Here is an 18,854-nt window from a genome sequence, read left to right on the forward strand (position 1 = left end):
GAGTTACCCGAAACCCCAGTAATCTGACATCGAAAAGAATGCTAATTTAGTGACTGACACTATTACTAACTCAACATGCAATGGTGGTGCAGAGGATTAGATGAGCCATCTAGGTACAAATGGAAACCTTCTTGTGATCCCATGGGATGTTTCCGAACTCCAGGTTGAGAACCTGTCCTAAAGCAAAACTTTTAATTAATAATTGGATAGTTGCACATAACAATAAATAACTCGCCAAAATTGCCCTAAATCTGCCCAAAAAACCTCTTCATTATTTATAAACAGTCACGGATAATATTCTTCCCTTACTTTTCATCATTTATCAATTGCGATCTTAAAAGAAAAAGTTTAATCCCAAAAAACTTTTTTTTTCAAACTTGATTAAAGTTTCGAAAACTTCAATTACAAAAACTTTGATCTGCTAATCATGATAAGTTCCTAACCTGAATATATGGAAAGAGCATGCTCAGGGTTAAACATACAATGCTTCAGTTGTTGATGTTCTATACAGTTTCTTTATTACATGTGAGGTGGAATGAACAGGCCTGCTACTGGCGGCCCGCCTCAGACACAGCCTGCAGCAGGAAAGGGTGCGAAGGGTGGGATCATCACCGCCTGCCGGCCTCGTTCATGAGCGCAGAGAGGCCAAGCAGCGAGTTGATGAGTTCAGAGTTGCGTTTGAGAGGGAGACCTGTGGCGGTGTCCTGCGGGGCGTGGACCACCTTCAGAATGCGTGCCGCCAGGGTGGCCACGGCCTGTGTGGGCGTGGGGCGGAGAGTACACTGTCATTACAAGAGTGTAGCATACACTAGTGTATGTATACAGGTGTATTATGAGAGGGATACCTGGCGGGGCACTGCACCTGGAGACTTGGAGGCTGTTTAGTACCACACACACACACACACACACACACACACACACACACACACACACACACACACACACCTCACGCTCGGGGATATGAAGCTCCTGCCCCTGGGTGAGGAGGGCAGCGAGGACAACCAGCACCAGCACGGCCACGAACACAGAGCTGCGCATCCTGCAAGGGAACAAGCTGCGTCAGGAAGGGCTGGCTGAGGGGAGGGGGGCACCACCCACTGTCTGGGATGGAGTGGCGGGAGGCGGGAAGGGGAAGGTCTCTCTGTCCTTAGTGGTCAGAGGCATCGACTGTTTGGTGTTGTTTGTTTGTTTATTTGTTTGCTTGTGACCTTGAGGTGAAGAGTTTGTGTTCCTTGTACAGACCTTCAGGTGTGTGTGTGTGTGTGTGTGTGTGTGTGTGTGTGTGTGTGTGTGTGTGTGTGTGTGTGTGTGTGTGTGTGTGTGTGCAGACAGACAGCTGGCTGTGGACACACTTGCTCTGTGGGCAGGTGGGTAAGATGGGAGGCAGGCAGGTAAGGTAGTTAGGACAAGGCTGGCGATGGAATGATGCTGGTGGCTGCTGCTGCCCAATATTTATGTCGCACGCCCTTCCTCCCACCCCTAACAGCCTGCCACCCCGCCCCCTCCCCCGCGGCACACACGTGGCAGGGAAGTGTGTGTTGTGTCTTGAGCGTTTAGTGTAAAATATGCAATGAAAAGAACTGGGCGGCGGAATTAACAAATGACACAGACAACGGCTCTTAATGCGTTTTCTTCGCGAATGATTACTTCTCATATGCATAGAGTGGACGCATTTCTGGTTTTCAAAAAGAATGGATTTTATATTGGTTTGGTCTTAAAAGATGATATTGATCCATAAGTATCTAACACAAACATATAAGTATAAAGCTGGCAATTAATGATGAGTTTATTGACTGTAGATATATTAAAGTAGGTATGGCGGAGTGCTCGGAGTTATGAATGACAAATAAAAAGGAAAATACAAGTTATACCGAGCCATCTAACACTAAATGGAGGCGGATGATGGAATTCAAGACAAGATTAACTATACAAAGCTGAGTAAAGAACAATGGTGAATGATAATGTTGTTTAGTCTCTCAATCGTACACAGGTTTCCAGCACAGGTTGCAGGAACTGTCAGTCATCGCTCTTTGTGTTAACAGGCAACCTTTTCATCCCTTTTGTGGAAAACTGTACGCCATGTTTCTTATTTATTCACTTATGTGTTGTACGCTTTTTATACGGCAACCTAGTATGTTTTTTTCAACATTCTTCTTACCTTCCCTGCGAAAACCCTTAAGTTTGTACAAGCGTCGCTCAAACATATATATACGTCACCCTTGCAATTGACATTCGTGCACCTGTCACCTGTACGTACATTGTACACCTGTCTGTCATTCACAAACTTGTCACCTAAACTTGCTTCATTAACTTACACGCCATCAACAAACAATTCTCATCAGCACACCTGTCTTCCTCTTCCTTCAAGTGAGGCATTTCATCTTTTCACACAAAATGCAATGTTGTTAATAATTCTCAAAGCAAATCTTTACAAATAACTGTTCATTATAATACAATACTTCCACCAGGAAACAAAAAATAATCGAAATAAAAAAAATACCAAAATTATAAAGACGAAAAAGACATCGTTCACCTCGCCAATAATAATTCCACTCGACACACATGAGAGGCAAAATTTCGCGAATAAAAGCCGGTGCCCGTGTCACGCGTTTATTCCGCTCAAAAGTTCTTTTCAGTGGTTATCTTCCACTAAACACTCAATACACACACTTACCTGCAGTGTGTCTGCCGCCTTGGAGGGGGCGGGGTGGCAGGCTGTGAGGGGTGGGAAGGAAGGGGCGTGAGACATAAATATTGGGCAGCAGCAGCCACCAGCATCATTCCATCGCCAGTATTGCCCTAAGCACCTTACCTGCCTGCCTGCCATCTTACCCACCTGCCCAGAGAGCAAGTGTGTCCACAGCCAGCTGTCTGTCTGCACGCACACACACACACACACACACACACACACACACACACACACACACACACACACACACAGACCTTACATACACAAACACACACACACACACACACACACACACACCTGAAGGTCCGCAAAAGAAACAAACTCTTCACCTCAAGATTATAAACAAACAAACAAACAAACAACTAACAACAACAAACAATCGATGCCTCTGACCACTAAGGACAGAGAGACCTTTCCCTTCCCGCCACTCCCTCCATGACGTGGGTGGTGCCCCCCTACCCCCCAGCCAGCCCCTCCTGACGCAGCTTGTTCCCCTACAGGATGCGCAGCGGTGTGTTCGTAGCCGTGCTGGTGCTGCTGGTCCTCGCTGCCCTCCTCACTCAGGGGCAGCAGCTTCATGTCCCCGAACGTGAGGTGTGTGTGTGTGTGTGTGTGTGTGTGTGTGTGTGTGTGTGTGTGTATGTACTAAACACCCTCCAAGTCTCCAGGTGCAGTGTCTCGCCACGTATCCCTCCCATAATACACCTGTATACATACACCAGTGTATGTTACACTCACATAATGACAGTGTACTCTCCTCCCCACGCCAACACAGGCAGTGGCCTCCCTGGCGGCACGCATCCTGAAGGTGGTCCACGCCCCGCAGGACGCCGCCGCAGGTCTCCCTCACAAACGCAATTCTGAACTCATCAACTCGCTGCTCGGCATCTCTGCACTCATGAACGAGGCCGGCAGGCGTTGATGGCCGCTCCCTTCGCAGCCTTCCATGCTACAAGCTGTGGCTGAGGCGGGCTCCCGCCGCCCTGCAGCAGGCATGTCTCATGCACTACACCTGTCTTAACCCATTTAACAAATAAACTATTCCTTAGGAACAACAAATGTTTTATTTCCTTAATCTTGGCCATGCTCATCCTCTTCATTTTAAACAAACAAGAAGTGAAGGTAACACTGCCTTGTAACACACAGCCGGAAAAATTAAAGCAAAAACATACAGCAAGTTATAGATTTCACCCTTTCCTATCCACACACACAAAAAAAAAAAACTAAATAAATACAAACAATGAAAATTTGAAATCAGTGGTCAACTCTTGCATTAAAAAAGGTGGACAAAATGTGGCAAAATGTAAATAGCCTTTTGCAACGAGGCCCTGGGAGGAGGCGTGTGTTATGCAGTTTGTAAGATCGGAATATTATATAGTTTGAGTGAAACACACGGTAAAAATAGCGACACATGAAGCCTTGCGACTCAAGTCACTGCACGAGCAGTCATTCTGCCCTTGAGTGACCATCTGCAACCAAGGTGTCGGAGGTAGCACCAATAGCGCCAGTACATAAACACTAATTTCGGTTGGTGGAACACCCTGTTAACGACACAGAAAAACTTTGAAGGTGCTGCTGTACTGGGGCTCAAAGTGTTTTTGAATGAATATCTGCTGAAGCTTGCCCGATCATAGAACTGTATATATTTATATATAGAGAAAGTCTTTAAGCTGGGAAACACTTACAATATAACATTTAGCCTGTTATTTACTGCTATACCATGGAATGTAGATGTAACAATTCTTCAAGCTATGAGTGAGAGAAAGAGAGAGAGAGAGAGAGAGAGAGAGAGAGAGAGAGAGAGAGAGAGAGAGAGAGAGAGAGAGAGAGAGAGAGAGAGAGAGAGAGAGAGGAGAGACGTGGACCTGAAATAAAAGCGAAGACATAGGTGGATTGTTTGTAGATTCTAAGTTTGAGTCAAGCTTTATCAGATAATTTTGATATGTTTAAGGCAATAGCGAAACTTTTCATCCTTAAAGAACACGACCAAGAATCAGTAAAGAAGGTAAGGTCACCAGTTGAGCGGCTATGACGGAACCTATATTGGTGATCAGATATTATATTAAGCATTTTTTTCGTGTTATAGCATACAGCGCCTGTAGGTACAATTAGAAGAGCTGTTCAGCTTCCACCCATTAGCAGCGAAGGTAATTTTATTTATAGTGGTACCCATATTAAGGCCCATATCACCACCCAAGCGCATCTTTGGTGTGAGGCAATTACGCCTCCACCTAGAACACGGATACCATGGTAAGTGTGTCACAACCTTCCTGTTACCGATGGATCGAAAACCTTGCGAAGGACATAATACTAAAAGAAAAGCAAGGTGGTTTTTCAAGAGTTAGATCAGTCGTCCTTTTTTGGAACGTGTTATATGTAAGTAAACTTCAAGCAAAAAGTAAAGGTAAATGTTGACGGAGTTAGAAGAGCTCGAATGGGCAAACTGTAAGCAACGAGGCACACAGTTAGAGAAATTAAGGGAGAGACCTTAATAAGCTCATAAGCATTCCAAAGATTAATGCCAGAGAAAATATAATGCTTGGCCAGATGCCAGAGGTCTCGTAGGGAGTTAGAGTTAGAAAGCTTTTTTTATTTTTTATTTCATTTTTGAAGACAATTTTGGGTAGATGTAGAGCAATCTTGACCCGATTTTAAATAGAAATGAAAAGCAGCATATGTAAGGCGCAAGTACCGTTTTGAGCCTTGTCTCATACTCTCTATAAACCACAGCACGAGAAAAACAGTGAGAATGAACGTAAGCCTCCATTCCAGACTGTGTTATGTGTCCAGCACACAAAAGATGGATCTTTGACAGAGGAGTATTAATTATTTCATGAAATATCAGAATAATTAATCCTCGGATCCCACAACCAGGAGAAGCAAAATGCCAGACACCTCTGTCGTGGAGCATGAAGAGGAACTGCAGCTGTACGTAGTATGAGATCCCAATAGGAGTAACGATTTGCTTTCTTTTTAAGTTATATGGTCAAAGGTTTTCTTTTCTTTAGTTGCAAGTTACAAAGAGATATAAAGGAAGGATTACTCTAATGTGATAGACACCGAAGTTAAAACGACACGGTTAAAAATTTAGAGGATTAAAGAGCTCTGGCACGAACCTTGGAGAACGTTGGATGGCAAGGAAGGATAGTGCTAGCATGAGGGAACCGTGAAGGGGCTACTGTCAGTGGCCTCTGATATCCGTGTCCCAGTGAGGAAAAGATAACACTGAGGAGCGACAAGAAATGTTAAAGACAAGGAAGAGTCGGCATTGTCATACACTTTGCTGGTCATCATGAGGAGGAGCATGGTCAAGATAGGATAAACAAGTATTTCTTATATAACGGTATTTAAATTTTATTCATTAAATGTGTGATGCGAGGCGTGGTGGAATGAACAGGTCTATTTGATGGGAGTGAAGGGCGGGCCCATCACCGCCTGCCGGCCTCGTTCATGAGTGCAGAGAGGCCGAGCAGCGAGTTGATGAGTTCAGAGTTACGTTTGTGAGGGAGACCTAGGGCGGCGTCCTGCGGGGCGTGGACCACCTTCAGGATTCGTGCCGCCAGGGTGGCCACGGCCTGTGTGTGCGTGGGGCGGAGAGTACACTGTCATTATACGAGTGTATATAGCAAACACTGGTGTATGTATACAGGTGTATTATGGGAGGGATACCTGGCGGGGCACTGCACCTGGAGACTTGGAGGCTGTTTAGTACACACACACACACACACACACACACACACACACACACACACACACACACACACACACACACACACACACACACACACACACACACACACACACGTTCGGGGATATGAAGCTCTTGCCCCTGGGTGAGGAGAGCAGCGAGGACCACCAGCACCAGCACGGCCACGAACACACCACTGCGCATCCTGCAGGGGAACAAGCTGCGTCAGGAAGGGCTGGCTAGGGGTAGGGGGGCACCACCCACTGTCTGGGATGGAGTGGCGAGAGGCGGGAAGGGGAAGGTCTCTCTGTCCTTAGTGGTCAGAGGCATCGACTGTTTGGTGTTGTTTGTTGTTTGTTTGTTTGTTTGTTTGATTGTTTGTTTGCTTGTGACCTTGAGGTGAAGAGTTTGTTTTCCTTGCGCAGACCTACAGGTCTGTGTGTGTGTGTGTGTGTGTGTGTGTGTGTGTGTGTGTGTGTGTGTGTGTGTGTGTGTGTGTGTGCAGACAGACAACGGCTGTGGACACACTTGTTCTTCGGGCAGGTGGATAAGATGGGAGGCAGGCAGGTAAGGTATTTAGGGCAAGGCTGGCGATGGAATGATGGTGGTGGCTGCTACTGCCCAATATTTATGTCTCACGCCCCTTCTTCTCCGTCCCTCACAGCCTGCCTCCCCGCCCCCTCCCTCGTGGAACACAAGCGACAGATAAGTGTGTGCATTTAAGTGTTTAGTGGAACCATCACACACACACACACACACACACACACACACACACACACACACACACACACACACACTGCATCAGCATCTATAAAATGAAAAAGAGACAACACACACACACACACACACACACACACACACACACACACACACACACACACACACACACACACACACAGCATCACCTAATGTCCAACTAAGAAAGGCCAACTCAAGCTCTCTCTCTCTCTCTCTCTCTCTCTCTCTCTCACACACACACACACACACACACACACACACACACACACACACACACACACACACATCACCTTATATCAAACAAACACACACACACACACACACACACACACACACACACACACACACACACACACACACATCACCTTATATCAAAGGAAAACAACATACACACACACACACACACACACACACACACACACACACACACACACACACACACACACACACACACACACACACACACACACACATCACCTTATATCAAAGGAAAACAACTTATACACACACACACACACACACACACACATCACCTTATATCAAAGGAAAACAACACACACACACACACACACACACACACACACACACACACATCACCTTATATCAAAGGAAAAACCAACTTATACACACACACACACACACACACACACACACACACACACACACACACCACCTTATATCAAAGGAAAAACAACTTATATACACACACACACACACACACACACACACCACCTTATATCAAAGGAAAAACAACTTATACACACACACACACACACACACACACATCACCTTATATCAAAGGAAAAACAACTTATACACACACACACACACACACACACACACACACACACACACACACACACACACACACACATCACCTTATATCAAAGGAAAACAACTTATACACACACACAACACACACACACACACACACACACACACACACACACACACACACCTTATATCAAAGGAAAACAACACACACACACACACACACACACACACACACACACACGTTAACATAAATACAACAAATCACACACACACACACACACACACACACACACACACACACACACACACACATAAATACAACAAATCAATACACACACACACACACACACACACACACACACACATCACCTTATATCAAAGGAAAAACAACTTATGTACACACACACACACACACACACACACACACACAGACAGACAGACACACACACACACACACATCACCTTATATCAAAGGAAAAACAACTTATACACACACACACACACACACACACACACACACCTTATATCAAAGGAAAAACAACTTACACACACACACACACACACACGTTAACACAAATACAACAAATGAAGTACACAGACACAGACACACACACACACACACACACACGTTAACATAAATACAACAAATCAAGTACACAGACACAGACACACACACACACACACGTTAACATAAATACAACAAATCAAGTACACACACACACACACACACATACACACACACACACACACACACACACACACACACACACACACACGGTAAAACACAGTAAATCGTGCTACATAATGGACGGAAAGAGTCAGGAAGGGAAGGGAAGGAAGGAAGGCAGCTCGGAGGTTCCCGCCATCGTGACGTCACTGCCTGGGCTAGGGTGGGAGGCTGGCTGGCTGATGACGTCACGGCCCTGGCCTGGGCCGGCCCGGTCTGTCGGGCTCATATAAGTTTCGTAAATAATTTTGAAAATGACCCCTCGAATAAACGCCGCCAGACCTGAATGCTTTACATATTCTTACTTGGCACATACTTTAATATACACCAAAAATAGAAAGAGACTCCAAACTCAATAATATTAAATTCTTTTAAAAGAACTACAAATAAAATGTTGGAACATTGACCCATCCTCAAAAAATTAAGCGTCCGCCCATGCTCACTTCAAAGGAATGAAACATACTTTGAATTCTATGAACAGTCTTTTCCAACACTTTAGAGTGAGTTAGAACTAGAAATAAATAATTCACAAGGATAGCAACAAAACTACTACTGGAAAATTAGCACCTTTAGAAAACAATTCTACTCTCCACCAGTTCCACTGATCACGCAAGGGAAACACTTAAACAAACATCAACTATTTTTTAAAATCAACAACTTGATACTGGCTCAAACAAAATTGTTTCCTGGATGGTCCTGAAAATTTGGCGCCAAAAACAACCTTATATGGCACAAAAAGAATGCCAAAAACAATATGCTGTACATCATACACGCACGAAAAACACTTCAAACGCAACAAAATACTTGTACAAAGCATCAAATCTCACTATTGAGCCCAAATAACCTGTCCAGGAATTACAGAAAATAGTCCTGGATCCTGGGTGGGGGGGAAAGCTAGGGTAGGCATATCAAAATGGCGGCGGGGGTTGTGGAGGGAACCTCCTCCTCTTGTACCTCACTTAAACCTTCACCAAACTTAAATCTGGCCATGACAGATGTATCTCAATAGCTGATATGAAAGCTTAGTAACGCAGCTGCATATTGTGGTAAGACAGATCTATAATAGTGAGAGATAAGGCATGAAAAGGCTGGTAAATGTGGGATGCGAGATGGCGGCTGTGTCTGTGGTCGGGTGGATCCTCCTCTCTGCCTCATACAAAAACCATCACCAAACTTAAACCTGGCCATGGCGGCTGTGTCTCAATGCTGGATATGATAGCTTAGTGGTGCAGTTACATATGGAGGCATGACAAGCCTATAATAGTGTGAGATAAGACAGATAATGCTTGATGAAATAGAAGGGGGGGGGAAAGTGGCGGGAGTGGGGGGGAGACTTGTTTACATTAGCGAGTGTTCATGTTAGGATGCTTTCAATGACCTGGTGGGGTTGATACAGTGTGTGGTGTTGGGGGAAAAGTTAGGTATGACGAGTCGACATCGCCAGTACTAGGTCACTCACTAATTATCAGGTTACATAAGGTTAAGTGAGCCACGTCAATATACCCCCGCCCACAACCTAGCCTTCCCTCACCTTACACTGCCAATAACACACACACACACGATAAAAAAAAAATATGAGTGTGTGTCCCTTGTTTTTCGTTACACAAGTGGTAAAGCAGTGAATGTGTAAATATGTACAGTACATGTACCTACGTACTTGTGTATATGTGTGCGTGTGTGAGTATATAAGTATGTGTGTATGCATATATGAGCATTGCCACACACAACACCTTACCTCTCAGAGACCAGTATATCTTGTAATAACACTCCCCAATCTCCACAAATAACACAATAAGTACACGTCCACCACACTTGCAATTTCCACACTGAGCTCTCCACTTGTTACTAGCTAGGGACTAGGGTTCCCGCCTAGCCACCCACCGGTCACGTGATGCCGCCTAGCTCTGTCATTGGCTGGAGATCTTAGACAGTGTTTTGATTGGTGAAAAAGTGTGCACAAGTTACACATGTTATGAAAACACACACACACACACACACACACACACACACACACACGTACTGTAAAGAGAGATTGGTTTATGTTATAGCGTCGCAAAATTATGGGCATATAGCGCTGGAAAGGTATTTTCAAACGTAGCGAATATACATACATACATACATATATACACACATACATACACACATACATACACACATACATACATACATACATATATGCAAACGTAAATATAATAATAATAAGGCAAAGGTTTTCAATCTTTTTCTCGTTACGAATCCCTGAGTTACCCGGAACCCCAGTAATCTGACATCGAAAAGAATGCTAATTTAGTGACTGACACTATTACTAACTCAACATGCAATGGTGGTGCAGAGGATTAGATGAGCCATCTAGGTACAAATGGAAACCTTCTTGTGATCCCATGGGATGTTTCCGAACTCAGGTTGAGAACCTGTCCTAAAGCAAAACTTTTAATTAATAATTGGATAGTTGCACATAACAATAAATAACTCGCCAAAATTGCCCTAAATCTGCCCAAAAAACCTCTTCATTATTTATAAACAGTCACGGATAATATTCTTCCCTTACTTTTCATCATTTATCAATTGCGATCTTAAAAGAAAAAGTTTAATCCCAAAAAACTTTTTTTTTCAAACTTGATTAAAGTTTCGAAAACTTCAATTACAAAAACTTTGATCTGCTAATCATGATAGTTCCTAACCTGAATATATGGAAAGAGCATGCTCAGGGTTAAACATACAATGCTTCAGTTGTTGATGTTCTATACAGTTTCTTTATTACATGTGAGGTGGAATGAACAGGCCTGCTACTGGCGGCCCGCCTCAGACACAGCCTGCAGCAGGAAAGGGTGCGAAGGGTGGGATCATCACCGCCTGCCGGCCTCGTTCATGAGCGCAGAGAGGCCAAGCAGCGAGTTGATGAGTTCAGAGTTGCGTTTGTGAGGGAGACCTGTGGCGGTGTCCTGCGGGGCGTAGACCACCTTCAGAATGCGTGCCGCCAGGGTGGCCACGGCCTGTGTGGGCGTGGGGCGGAGAGTACACTGTCATTACAAGAGTGTAGCATACACTAGTGTATGTATACAGCTGTATTATAAGAGGGATACCTGGCGGTAACTGCACCTGGATACTTGGAGGCTGTTTAGTACCACACACACACACACACACACACACACACACACACCTCACGCTCGGGGATATGAAGCTCCTGCCCCTGGGTGAGGAGGGCAGCGAGGACAACCAGCACCAGCACGGCCACGAACACAGAGCTGCGCATCCTGCAAGGGAACAAGCTGCGTCAGGAAGGGCTGGCTGAGGGGAGGGGGGCACCACCCACTGTCTGGGATGGAGTGGCGGGAGGCGGGAAGGGGAAGGTCTCTCTGTCCTTAGTGGTCAGAGGCATCGACTGTTTGGTGTTGTTTGTTTGTTTATTTGTTTGCTTGTGACCTTGAGGTGAAGAGTTTGTGTTCCTTGTACAGACCTTCAGGTGTGTGTGTGTGTGTGTGTGTGTGTGTGTGTGTGTGTGTGTGTGTGTGTGTGTGTGTGTGTGTGTGTGTGTGTGTGTGTGTGTGTGTGTGTGTGTGTGTGTGTGTGTGTGTGTGTGTGTGTGTGTGTGTGTGTGTGTGTGTGTGTGTGTGTGTGTGTGTGTGTGTGTGTGTGCAGACAGACAGCTGGCTCTGGACACACTTGCTCTGTGGGCAGGTGGGTAAGATGGGAGACAGGCAGGTAAGGTAGTTAGGACAAGGCTGGCGATGGAATGATGCTGGTGGCTGCTGCTGCCCAATATTTATGTCGCACGCCCCTTCCTCCCCACCCCTAACAGCCTGCCACCCCGCCCCCTCCCCCGCGGCACACACGTGGCAGGGAAGTGTGTGTTGTGTCTTGAGCGTTTAGTGTAAAATATGCAATGAAAAGAACTGGGCGGCGGAATTAACAAATGACACAGACAACGGCTCTTAATGCGTTTTCTTCGCGAATGATTACTTCTCATATGCATAGAGTGGACGCATTTCTGGTTTTCAAAAAGAATGGATTTTATATTGGTTTGGTCTTAAAAGATGATATTGATCCATAAGTATCTAACACAAACATATAAGTATAAAGCTGGCAATTAATGATGAGTTTATTGACTGTAGATGTATTAAAGTAGGTATGGCGGAGTGCTCGGAGTTATGAATGACAAATAAAAGGAAAATACAAGTTATACCGAGCCATCTAACACTAAATGGAGGCGGATGATGGAATTCAAGACAAGATTAACTATACAAAGCTGAGTAAAGAACAATGGTGAATGATAATGTTGTTTAGTCTCTCAATCGTACACAGGTTTCCAGCACAGGTTGCAGGAACTATCAGTCATTGCTCTTTGTGTTAACAGGCAACCTTTTCATCCCTTTTGTGGAAAACTGTACGCCATGTTTCTTATTTATTCACTTATGTGTTGTACGCTTTTGTACGGCAACCTAGTATGTTTTTTTCAACATTCTTCTTACCTTCCTGCGAAAACCCTTAAGTTTGTACAAGCGTCGCTCAAACATATATATACGTCACCCTTGCAATTGACATTCGTGCACCTGTCACCTGTACGTACATTGTACACCTGTCTGTCATTCACAAACTTGTCACCTAAACTTGCTTCATTAACTTACACGCCATCAACAAACAATTCTCATCAGCACACCTGTCTTCCTCTTCCTTCAAGTGAGGCATTTCATCTTTTCACACAAAATGCAATGTTGTTAATAATTCTCAAAGCAAATCTTTACAAATAACTGTTCATTATAATACAATACTTCCACCAGGGAAACAAAAAAATAATCGAAATAAAAAAAAATACCAAAATTATAAAGACGAAAAAGACATCGTTCACCTCGCCAATAATAATTCCACTCGACACACATGAGAGGCAAAATTTCGCGAATAAAAGCCGGTGCCCGTGTCACGCGTTTATTCCGCTCAAAAGTTCTTTTCAGTGGTTATCTTCCACTAAACACTCAATACACACACTTACCTGCAGTGTGTCTGCCGCCTTGGAGGGGGCGGGGTGGCAGGCTGTGAGGGGTGGGAAGGAAGGGGCGTGAGACATAAATATTGGGCAGCAGCAGCCACCAGCATCATTCCATCGCCAGTATTGCCCTAAGCACCTTACCTGCCTGCCTGCCATCTTACCCACCTGCCCAGAGAGCAAGTGTGTCCACAGCCAGCTGTCTGTCTGCACGCACACACACACACACACACACACACACACACACACACACACACACACACACACACACACACACACACACACACACACACACACACACACACACACACACACCTGAAGGTCCGCAAAAGAAACACAAACTCTTCACCTCAAGGTTATAAACAAACAAACAAACAAACAAACAACTAACAACAACAAACAATCGATGCCTCTGACCACTAAGGACAGAGAGACCTTTCCCTTCCCGCCACTCCCTCCATGACGTGGGTGGTGCCCCCCTACCCCCCAGCCAGCCCCTCCTGACGCAGCTTGTTCCCCTACAGGATGCGCAGCGGTGTGTTCGTAGCCGTGCTGGTGCTGCTGGTCCTCGCTGCCCTCCTCACTCAGGGGCAGCAGCTTCATGTCCCAGAACGTGAGGTGTGTGTGTGTGTGTGTGTGTGTGTGTGTGTGTGTGTGTGTGTGTGTGTGTGTGTGTGTGTATGTACTAAACACCCTCCAAGTCTCCAGGTGCAGTGTCTCGCCACGTATCCCTCCCATAATACACCTGTATACATACACCAGTGTATGTTACACTCACATAATGACAGTGTACTCTCCTCCCCACGCCAACACAGGCAGTGGCCTCCCTGGCGGCACGCATCCTGAAGGTGGTCCACGCCCCGCAGGACGCCGCCGCAGGTCTCCCTCACAAACGCAATTCTGAACTCATCAACTCGCTGCTCGGCATCTCTGCACTCATGAACGAGGCCGGCAGGCGTTGATGGCCGCTCCCTTCGCAGCCTTCCATGCTGCAAGCTGTGGCTGAGGCGGGCCCCCGCCGCCCTGCAGCAGGCATGTCTCATGCACTACACCTGTCTTAACCCATTTAACAAATAAACTATTCCTTAGGAACAACAAATGTTTTATTTCCTTAATCTTGGCCATGCTCATCCTCTTCATTTTAAACAAACAAGAAGTGAAGGTAACACTGCCTTGCAACACACACAAATTAAAGCAAAAACATACAGCAAGTTATAGATTTCACCCTTCCCTATCCACACACACACAAAAAAAAACCTAAATACAAACAATGAAAATTTGAAATCAGTGGTCAACTCTTGCATTAAAAAAGGTGGACAAAATGTGGCAAAATGTAAATAGCCTTTTGCAACGAGGCCCTGGGAGGAGGCGTGTGTTATGCAGTTTGTAAGATCGGAATATTATATAGTTTGAGTGAAACACACGGTAAAAATAGCGACACATGAAGCCTTGCGACTCAAGTCACTGCACGAGCAGTCATTCTGCCCTTGAGTGACCATCTGCAACCAAGGTGTCGGAGGTAGCACCAATAGCGCCAGTACATAAACACTAATTTCGGTTGGTGGAACACCCTGTTAACGACACAGAAAAACTTTGAAGGTGCTGCTGTACTGGGGCTCAAAGTGTTTTTGAATGAATATCTGCTGAAGCTTGCCCGATCATAGAACTGTATATATTTATATATAGAGAAAGTCTTTAAGCTGGGAAACACTTACTATATAACATTTAGCCTGTTATTTACTGCTATACCATGGAATGTAGATGTAACAATTATTTAAGCTATGAGTGAGAGAGAGAGAGAGAGAGAGAGAGAGAGAGAGAGAGAGAGAGAGAGAGAGAGAGAGAGAGAGAGAGAGAGAGAGAGAGAGAGAGAGAGAGAGAGAGAGAGAGAGAGAGAGAGAGAGAGAGAGAGAGAGAGAGAGAGAGAGAGAGAGAGAGAGAGAGAGAGAGAGAGAGAGAGAGAGAGAGAGAGAGAGAGAGAGAGAGAGAGAGAGAGAGAGAGAGAGAGAGAGAGAGAGAGAGAGAAGGGAGGGACGTGGACCTGAAATAAAAGCGAAGCAATAGGTGGATTGTTTGTAGATTCTAAGTTTGAGTCAAGCTTTATCAGATAATTTTGATATGTTTAAGGCAATAGCGAAACTTTTCATCCTTAAAGAACACGACCAAGAATCAGTAAAGAAGGTAAGGTCACCAGTTGAGCGGCTATGACGGAACCTATATTGGTGATCAGATATTATATTAAGCATTTTTTTCGTGTTATAGCATACAGCGCCTGTAGGTACAATTAGAAGAGCTGTTCAGCTTCCACCCATTAGCAGCGAAGGTAATTTTATTTATAGTGGTACCCATATTAAGGCCCATATCACCACCCAAGCGCATCTTTGGTGTGAGGCAATTACGCCTCCACCTAGAACACGGATACCATGGTAGGTGTGTCACAATCTTCCTGTTACCGATGGATCGAAAACCTTGCGAAGGGCATAATACTAAAAGAAAAGCAAGGTGGTTTTTCAAGAGTTAGATCAGTCGTCCTTTTTTGGAACGTGTTATATGTAAGTAAACTTCAAGCAAAAAGTAAAGGTAAATGTTGACGGAGTTAGAAGAGCTCGAATGGGCAAACTGTAAGCAACGAGGCACACAGTTAGAGAAATTAAGGGAGAGACCTTAATAAGCTCATAAGCATTCCAAAGATTAATGCCAGAGAAAATATAATGCTTGGCCAGATGCCAGAGGTCTCGTAGGGAGTTAGAGTTAGAAAGCTTTTTGATTTTTATTTCATTTTGAAGACAATTTTGGGTAGATGTAGAGCAATCTTGACCCGATTTTAAATAGAAATGAAAAGCAGCATATGTAAGGCGCAAGTACCGTTTTGAGCCTTGTCTCATACTCTCTATAAACCACAGCACGAGAAAAACAGTGAGAATGAACGTAAGCCTCCATTCCAGACTGTGTTATGTGTCCAGCACACAAAGATGGATCTTTGACAGAGGAGTATTAATTATTTCATGAAATATCAGAATAATTAATCCTCGGATCCCACAACCAGGAGAAGCAAAATGCCAGACACCTCTGTCGTGGAGCATGAAGAGGAACTGCAGCTGTACGTAGTATGAGATCCCAATAGGAGTCAGGATTTGCTTTCTTTTTAAGTTATATGGTCAAAGGTTTTCTTTTCTTTAGTTGCAAGTTACAAAGAGATATAAAGGAAGGATTACTCTAATGTGATAGACACCGAAGTTAAAACGACACGGTTAAAAATTTAGAGGATTAAAGAGCTCTGGCACGAACCTTGGAGAACGTTGGATGGCAAGGAAGGATAGTGCTAGCATGAGGGAACCGTGAAGGGGCTACTCTCAGTGGCCTCTGATATCCGTGTCCCAGTGAGGAAAAGATAACACTGAGGAGCGACAAGAAATGTTAAAGACAAGGAAGAGTCGGCATTGTCATACACTTTGCTGGTCATCATGAGGAGGAGCATGGTCAAGATAGGATAAACAAGTATTTCTTATATAACGGTATTTAAACTTTATTCATTAAATGTGTGATGCGAGGCGTGGTGGAATGAACAGGTCTATTTGATGGGAGTGAAGGGCGGGCCCATCACCGCCTGCCGGCCTCGTTCATGAGTGCAGAGAGGCCGAGCAGCGAGTTGATGAGTTCAGAGTTACGTTTGTGAGGGAGACCTAGGGCGGCGTCCTGCGGGGCGTGGACCACCTTCAGGATTCGTGCCGCCAGGGTGGCCACGGCCTGTGTGTGCGTGGGGCGGAGAGTACACTGTCATTATACGAGTGTATATAGCAAACACTGGTGTATGTATACAGGTGTATTATGGGAGGGATACCTGGCGGGGCACTGCACCTGGAGACTTGGAGGCTGTTTAGTACACACACACACACACACACACACACACACACACACACACACACACACTCACGTTCGGGGATATGAAGCTCTTGCCCCTGGGTGAGGAGAGCAGCGAGGACCACCAGCACCAGCACGGCCACGAACACACCGCTGCGCATCCTGCAAGGGAACAAGCTGCGTCAGGAAGGGCTGGCTAGGGGTAGGGGGTCACCACCCACTGTCTGGGATGGAGTGGCGGGAGGCGGGAAGGGGAAGGTCTCTCTGTCCTTAGTGGTCAGAGGCATCGACTGTTTGGTGTTGTTTGTTGTTTGTTTGTTTGTTTGCTTGATTGTTTGTTTGCTTGTGACCTTGAGGTGAAGAGTTTGTTTTCCTTGCGCAGACCTACAGGTCTGTGTGTGTGTGTGTGTGTGTGTGTGTGTGTGTGTGTGTGTGTGTGTGTGTGTGTGTGTGTGTGTGTGCAGACAGACAGCGGCTGTGGACACACTTGTTCTTCGGGCAGGTGGATAAGATGGGAGGCAGGCAGGTAAGGTATTTAGGGCAAGGCCGGCGATGGAATGATGCTGGTGGCTGCTGTTGCCCAATATTTATGTTTCACTCCCCTTCCTCTCCGTCCCTCACAGCCTGCCTCCCCGCCCCCTCCCTCGTGGAACACAAGCGACAGATAAGTGTGTGCATTAAGTGTTTAGTGGAAAACATGCAATAACAAGAACTGGGCGGCGGAATTAATGACTGACACAGACAATGGCTCTTAATACGTTTTCTACGCGAATAATTGCCTCTCATATGCATAGAGTGGATACATTCCAGGTTTTCAAAAAGAATGGATTTTATATTGGTTTGATCTCAAAAGATGATATTGATCCTTAGGTATCTAACACAAACACGTAAGTATACAGCTGAAAGTTAATAATGAGTTTATTGACTGTAGATATGTAAAAGTAGGTATGACGGAGTGCTCGGAGTTATAAATGACAAATGAAAAGGAAAATAAATGTTTTAACGAGCTATATAACATTAAATGGAGGCGGATGATGTAGTTCAAGACAAGATTGACTCTACAAACTCTAAGTAATGAACAATTCTGAATGATGATGTTGTTTAGTCTCTCAATCACACACACTTTTCTGGCACAGGTTGCAAGAACTATCAGCCACCGCTCATTGTGTTAACAGGCAACCTTTTCATCCTTTTTGTGGAAAACTGTACGTCATGATGCTCCTGTACTTATCAAATGTTAAAAAAAAATCACGACAACCTGGTATGTTTTTTCTCAACATTCCTCTTACCTTCCCTGCGTACACCTAAAGTTTGTACAAGCGTTGCTCACACATACGTCATCATTGCAATTGACATTCGTGCTCCTGTCACCTGTACGTCCATTGTACACCTGTCT

At 45.0% G+C, this 18,854-nt stretch overlaps 6 protein-coding genes across 7 annotated transcripts; 2 read left to right on the forward strand and 4 right to left on the reverse strand.

The window, feature by feature from the left end:
- Positions 1–487: 487 nt before the first annotated feature.
- On the reverse strand, positions 488–10,433 carry LOC123506297 (pigment-dispersing hormone 2 peptides-like). 2 transcript variants are annotated; one of them, XM_045258262.1, is made up of 3 exons: positions 10,352–10,433; positions 946–1,039; positions 488–755 (listed from the first exon to the last, which is right to left on the reverse strand). In XM_045258262.1, exons 2-3 carry the CDS (start codon positions 1,036–1,038, stop codon positions 609–611), a joined length of 240 nt encoding a protein of 79 aa, XP_045114197.1. In that variant the 5' UTR covers position 1,039; positions 10,352–10,433; the 3' UTR covers positions 488–608. The 2 variants fall into 2 exon arrangements, with proteins under 2 accessions (XP_045114197.1, XP_045114196.1); XM_045258261.1 differs by lacking the exon at positions 10,352–10,433 and adding an exon at positions 1,353–1,420.
- On the forward strand, positions 2,760–3,722 carry LOC123506293 (pigment-dispersing hormone 2 peptides-like). Its single transcript, XM_045258254.1, has 3 exons — positions 2,760–2,851; positions 3,190–3,283; positions 3,465–3,722. The coding sequence occupies exons 2-3, from the start codon at positions 3,191–3,193 to the stop codon at positions 3,609–3,611; spliced, it is 240 nt and encodes a 79-aa protein (XP_045114189.1). The 5' UTR covers positions 2,760–2,851; position 3,190; the 3' UTR covers positions 3,612–3,722.
- LOC123506298 (pigment-dispersing hormone 2 peptides-like) lies at positions 6,033–6,973 on the reverse strand. Its single transcript, XM_045258263.1, has 3 exons — positions 6,906–6,973; positions 6,491–6,582; positions 6,033–6,266 (listed from the first exon to the last, which is right to left on the reverse strand). Exons 2-3 carry the CDS (start codon positions 6,579–6,581, stop codon positions 6,118–6,120), a joined length of 240 nt encoding a protein of 79 aa, XP_045114198.1. The 5' UTR covers position 6,582; positions 6,906–6,973; the 3' UTR covers positions 6,033–6,117.
- Positions 10,434–11,341: 908 nt separating the features above from the next.
- Positions 11,342–12,338, reverse strand: LOC123506296 (pigment-dispersing hormone 2 peptides-like). The gene is made up of 3 exons (XM_045258260.1): positions 12,280–12,338; positions 11,777–11,870; positions 11,342–11,609 (listed from the first exon to the last, which is right to left on the reverse strand). The coding sequence occupies exons 2-3, from the start codon at positions 11,867–11,869 to the stop codon at positions 11,463–11,465; spliced, it is 240 nt and encodes a 79-aa protein (XP_045114195.1). The 5' UTR covers position 11,870; positions 12,280–12,338; the 3' UTR covers positions 11,342–11,462.
- Positions 12,339–13,688: 1,350 nt separating this feature from the next.
- LOC123506222 (pigment-dispersing hormone 2 peptides-like) lies at positions 13,689–14,692 on the forward strand. The gene is made up of 3 exons (XM_045258146.1): positions 13,689–13,780; positions 14,122–14,215; positions 14,413–14,692. The coding sequence occupies exons 2-3, from the start codon at positions 14,123–14,125 to the stop codon at positions 14,557–14,559; spliced, it is 240 nt and encodes a 79-aa protein (XP_045114081.1). The 5' UTR covers positions 13,689–13,780; position 14,122; the 3' UTR covers positions 14,560–14,692.
- Positions 14,693–17,106: 2,414 nt separating this feature from the next.
- Positions 17,107–18,004, reverse strand: LOC123506236 (pigment-dispersing hormone 2 peptides-like). Its single transcript, XM_045258162.1, has 3 exons — positions 17,946–18,004; positions 17,529–17,620; positions 17,107–17,346 (listed from the first exon to the last, which is right to left on the reverse strand). Exons 2-3 carry the CDS (start codon positions 17,617–17,619, stop codon positions 17,198–17,200), a joined length of 240 nt encoding a protein of 79 aa, XP_045114097.1. The 5' UTR covers position 17,620; positions 17,946–18,004; the 3' UTR covers positions 17,107–17,197.
- Between the last annotated feature and the right edge of the window lie 850 nt (positions 18,005–18,854).

This window comes from Portunus trituberculatus, chromosome 19 (genome assembly GCF_017591435.1).
Source record: "Portunus trituberculatus isolate SZX2019 chromosome 19, ASM1759143v1, whole genome shotgun sequence".
Classification (NCBI taxonomy): Eukaryota; Metazoa; Arthropoda; class Malacostraca; order Decapoda; family Portunidae; genus Portunus; species Portunus trituberculatus.

Excerpts from the sequence above, each read along its gene's own strand:
- LOC123506293 (XM_045258254.1), top strand. The coding sequence starts at position 3,191 with ATGCGCAGCGGTGTGTTCGTAGCCGTGCTGGTGCTGCTGGTCCTCGCT. Across the intron at positions 3,284-3,464 it reads TTCATGTCCCCGAACGTGAG|GCAGTGGCCTCCCTGGCGGC; the intron begins GTGTGTGTGTGT and ends ACGCCAACACAG.
- LOC123506222 (XM_045258146.1), top strand. The coding sequence starts at position 14,123 with ATGCGCAGCGGTGTGTTCGTAGCCGTGCTGGTGCTGCTGGTCCTCGCT. Across the intron at positions 14,216-14,412 it reads TTCATGTCCCAGAACGTGAG|GCAGTGGCCTCCCTGGCGGC; the intron begins GTGTGTGTGTGT and ends ACGCCAACACAG.
- LOC123506298 (XM_045258263.1), bottom strand. The coding sequence starts at position 6,581 with ATGCGCAGTGGTGTGTTCGTGGCCGTGCTGGTGCTGGTGGTCCTCGCT. Across the intron at positions 6,267-6,490 it reads GCTTCATATCCCCGAACGTG|AGGCCGTGGCCACCCTGGCG; the intron begins TGTGTGTGTGTG and ends CCACGCACACAC.
- LOC123506236 (XM_045258162.1), bottom strand. The coding sequence starts at position 17,619 with ATGCGCAGCGGTGTGTTCGTGGCCGTGCTGGTGCTGGTGGTCCTCGCT. Across the intron at positions 17,347-17,528 it reads GCTTCATATCCCCGAACGTG|AGGCCGTGGCCACCCTGGCG; the intron begins AGTGTGTGTGTG and ends CCACGCACACAC.
- LOC123506297 (XM_045258262.1), bottom strand. The coding sequence starts at position 1,038 with ATGCGCAGCTCTGTGTTCGTGGCCGTGCTGGTGCTGGTTGTCCTCGCT. Across the intron at positions 756-945 it reads TTCATATCCCCGAGCGTGAG|GCCGTGGCCACCCTGGCGGC; the intron begins GTGTGTGTGTGT and ends ACGCCCACACAG.
- LOC123506296 (XM_045258260.1), bottom strand. The coding sequence starts at position 11,869 with ATGCGCAGCTCTGTGTTCGTGGCCGTGCTGGTGCTGGTTGTCCTCGCT. Across the intron at positions 11,610-11,776 it reads TTCATATCCCCGAGCGTGAG|GCCGTGGCCACCCTGGCGGC; the intron begins GTGTGTGTGTGT and ends ACGCCCACACAG.